This window comes from Neophocaena asiaeorientalis, unplaced genomic scaffold (genome assembly GCF_003031525.2).
Source record: "Neophocaena asiaeorientalis asiaeorientalis breed wild unplaced genomic scaffold, Neophocaena_asiaeorientalis_V1.1 scaffold192, whole genome shotgun sequence".
In the NCBI taxonomy this organism is placed as follows: domain Eukaryota; kingdom Metazoa; phylum Chordata; class Mammalia; order Artiodactyla; family Phocoenidae; genus Neophocaena; species Neophocaena asiaeorientalis.
Genome location: NW_020185326.1, coordinates 4,668,293 through 4,672,379, shown reverse-complemented (window position 1 = coordinate 4,672,379; position 4,087 = coordinate 4,668,293). Strand labels below are relative to the sequence as shown.

Below are 4,087 nucleotides of genomic sequence, written 5' to 3'. Positions count from 1 at the left end.
CCCGACTCTTGGTGGTCATAGCTCTTCCTTGCTGCCCCAGGAAGGCCACGCACCTACAGCTGTTTCAGAGAGCAGAACGGAATCTGGCTGTCTTGGCAGGGGCCCCTTACTGAACCTGCAGCTGCCTGCACACCTGACACTTTCCCCTCCTCATTTTTTTTTTACCATCTGGTGACTAACAGGATCTTATTCCTTAACCCATTTTCACCCAACTATTTGCCCTCCTCTCTCCGTTTGTCTCAGTGTCTCAGCTGTTTCTAGGTAATATTTTTGAGTACATGTGACACTATTTCAACATAACACATTTGCAGGGCACCTATGTTCTAAAGATGGCCCCAGGCTCCTGCTCTCCATTCATATCATCCAGAAATATTTGTATGAGCTCACAGTCTCGCTGAGAATTTAGATCCTTCAACAACTCCCACGTGTTGCCTAGCTGCTATAACAGGCACACAGACCATACTGTGGAGACTCAGCGGACGGATTTACCAGTGTATGCCAATGTGTATGGGAGAGGAGGGAAAGAATGGAAGTGTTTAATATTTAGAGTAATGATTTCTTCACCCCATCTTATGCATCACCTTCATATACTGACTTTCTTAAAGAGAAAAGGTGCCGATTCTGCTAAACTGGTTTCAAGGCCAGTTAAGCCAATGCCTGAGTGGGCCTGTTTCATCTTCAGATTTGCTGAAGTCTGTTCATAGACACAAAGTTTGTGGAAGGCTCTGATCATCTGATGACGTTGCTGAGGCAGTGGGGTGGAGAGCAGATCCAAGGAGCTACAAACTAGCTCCGAGTGTTCTCAGACATTTTGGAGCTTACTGGAATACACACATTCTGATTAACAAGCAGTTTTAAGGGTCAAAGGAGTGCCAAAACCAGGCATTGTTTGGTATCTGTATTACTTATTAGGTAAACATTAAATCAATGGAAGTAAAAGAGATTTACCCATAGTTCAGACTCCCTCACAAACTAAGATGTTTTCGCTTTTCCTTATTCCCTTCCAGTCCTTCAAATCCATAAATCCAAAATCATGATAATGATTGCAGCTTAGATACAGTTCAATATTCTACTTCTTTCTCACACCCAGATGCATACACAGAATGATGTTAAGTACAGCAATATTCACAACCAGGACAGTTGTGACAACAGCCCCTTCAGGCCTGTGGACTGACAGTCCAGTGGAAGATGTTGGCAGGGCAGTGAGACACACCCTGTTCTGCCTGTGTTATTTATGCCTTTGGCAGTGAAGCCCCTGACAAAGAAGCATGTCACTGGAACACATGCTCTTTGTTCACAGAGGTGCATGCCAGCACCGGCTGTGTCAGAAGGGACAGTGCCGGGTCTGTAGTCTCTCTTCTGGCTCTTTTGCTTTCTTTTTATTTGCTGCACATTGTGGCTATGTTTATTAATTACTTTGTAGCTTAATCTTATAAAACACACATTTATCTTGTGAGCCCTCATACCGTTGAGTTGGTCATAAAGAGAGGACAGGATCCCAAGATTCTGCCCTGTTTCTCCCTAAGGATTGATATCACCTCCCCCACAAGCCACCAGGTTCCCACTCTCTCTAGCACAGAGCTACCACGTCCCAGTCTCTTTCAGCATCTCCCCTTTACCTACAAGATGGCGCCTGCAGCCTCTGTTTGGTATTAAAGCCTCTCTACAATTGTTCCCAACCTACTGTTTCACAGCAGACCCCCATGCTACGATTTCATTCCACACAGACTGATAGTGTAGCAGAAGAGACACAGGCCTTGGAGTCAGACCCATCTGGGTTTAAACCCTAGCTCCACCTCTTGTTGGCCACACAGCTTCAGTTCCTCATCTGTAAAACGACTAAAATACAATCTACTTCACAGGGTCGTCTGAGCATTAAATTAGAAAGAACGTATTAAGCCCTAAAAGTGGATGCTCAATCATTGCTTGTTAGCTCATGGAACTAATTTGCTAGTTTTTTTGTAAAAGCCTTCATCTCATGGCCCTGCGGTTCTCATAACCTTACAGTTACAGACCTAGTGTAACATCCCGAAGAGCACTTCCCTCATCATTTTCCCGTCACAGAGATGACTGCTGAGACTAACATTTTAAATACAAGACTCAGGAAACAACATACTAGAAAGGTGTTTTTTTTTTTTGCCTTTTTCCATAATCCTTCTAAAACTTTTTGCTTTGACATTTTAATGCATTTGATATTTTAAAAATTGATATAGGTAGTTTTGTTTGCCACTAAATGAACTTAGGTGAAATGGAAGAGCACAGTCTTTCTTAACTTGAAGAAAACCTTAGGTTAATGCATAGAATTGTAAGTTTTTCTCTCTTCATAAATTGTTCTCAATCTTGGAGTCTCTTGTCCATACTAGAATTAAGATGGTATCTGATTTGACACGTGACGTATTTACTTATTTTAAGCTGAATGTAACATTATTTCTCTGAGGTCTGCAAAGCCGACTTAGTGCTCTAACCCAGTCTCTCAGGGAGCTCTCTGAGCCAGCCCATTACAAAGGCTACCTGCCAATCCCCGAAATGGAGACCATCGAGAATCCACACACCTCACAGGGGTGCCCTTAAAAATAAACGAGATAAAAGTCTTCGAAGAAACTGTAAACTCCGAGGCCCCATTAGAGATGCTAATTGCTGCCTTCGCTAACCTATATTTAAATGTTAGAAAACCCAGGGAGATTCTCCCGGACTTGCGGACGCTCGGCTCCCCTGTGGCTTGGGCAAGCGGCCGGGGCTGCCGTGTCCCCGCCGGCCACGAAGGCCGACTCCGCCCGGTGCCACGCGGTAGAACGCGGGGCCGCCGCGATTCTGCCCCCGACGAGGATCCTCGCAGCACTTCCAGCCCCACACGGTCAAGGAGACGCGGGGCTCGGGCTGTTGGCCCCACACGGTGCGGAGGAGCGGGAGGTGAACCCGAAAGCCCTCGTCCCGCGCTCTCTACAAGTCTCCCGCCTTCGCGGGTGTCGGGCTGGCCAGGCCGAGCCTCCGCGGAAGGACTTGGCCTTAGGTACCCCCTCAGCCAGGCTGTAAAGTCCCCCCTCAGCCCTCCCGGCAAACGTCCAAGCGCGGGCTGGAGACCCGCCTCCGGGCGCGTCGAGGAGGGACCCCGGGGTCTCAGCTTAGCTGCGGGCGGGGAAGCTCCCGAGGCGGGTCTTACATCAGCCACCCCCACGTGCGATCTGAGGGCGGGAGTAAGTCACTCCCGTCCACCCGGCTGCGCTTTTTCCCCCCCAGCCTCCGCCTCTCCCGCCGCGCCTCTCCCCGCCCCGTCCTTGGTGCACCGCGGCCGCCGAGCCGAGCGGCGCCGCGCGGGGCCGAGTCGAGCCGAGCAGCCACCCGCGACGCGTCGCCGGTTTAAGCGCAGTGCGGGGCCGCGGCCGGGGGCGGCGGTAGTGAGAACAGCGCTGCGCTCCAGCCCCCTTTTCCCTCCATGGTTTCTCTCCGCTCCCGTGAGTAACTTGGCTCCGGGGGCTCCGCTCGCCTGCCCGCACGCCGCCCACCGCCCGGGACCGCGCCGCCGGCCTCTGCTACGAGCAGACCCCTTCTGACGGCCCTCGCTGCGCAGGCTGGGACGCCTCTCCCCCCTCCGCCCCCGCCGCGGAAAGTTAAGTTTGGAGAGGGGGGAAGAGAGAAACATGGACATGAAGAGGAGGATCCACCTGGAGCTGAGGAACCGGACCCCGGCAGCTGTAAGCAGAGCCCCCTTCGGGCGCCCTCTCCCCCGATGACTTGCATGTAATGGTGGCCACCTGCGGGGCCCCGACCGCGGGTTCGCCGGCCCGGCGCGGGGAAGAGCGCAGCTCGCGGGCTCGGACTGGGAAGGCGGGCGAGCGCGGAGGGGGGAGCGAGCGCGCGGGGATTAACTCTTTGGCGCCCACGGGCCCCCGCGGCCGTCCGGGGAAGGCGGTGGGGTGGGGAAAGCAAACTTTGAGCTCCTCACCCGCCGGGGTCCTTTCCCGGAGGAGCGCGTGTGCGTGTGGCCGGCGGCAAGGGAGGGAGGAGGGGGTTGTGTAACGCTGGGAGCCATGTTTGCAGCCTCCCGGGACGCGCGGCCGGGCGGAGGCCCGGCCTGACGAGGAGCCGC

General features: G+C 53.1%; 1 protein-coding gene across 1 annotated transcript in view; it reads left to right on the top strand.

Moving 5' to 3' along the window:
* The first annotated feature begins 3,276 nt into the window (after positions 1 to 3,276).
* Positions 3,277 to 4,087, top strand: part of ANP32B (acidic nuclear phosphoprotein 32 family member B) — a 26,980-nt gene continuing 26,169 nt past the window's right edge. Inside the window, exon 1 of the mRNA XM_024734462.1 lies at positions 3,277 to 3,692. Within this exon, the coding sequence (XP_024590230.1) occupies positions 3,639 to 3,692 (54 nt within the window). The 5' untranslated portion in view covers positions 3,277 to 3,638. The remainder of the gene's footprint in view (positions 3,693 to 4,087) is intronic.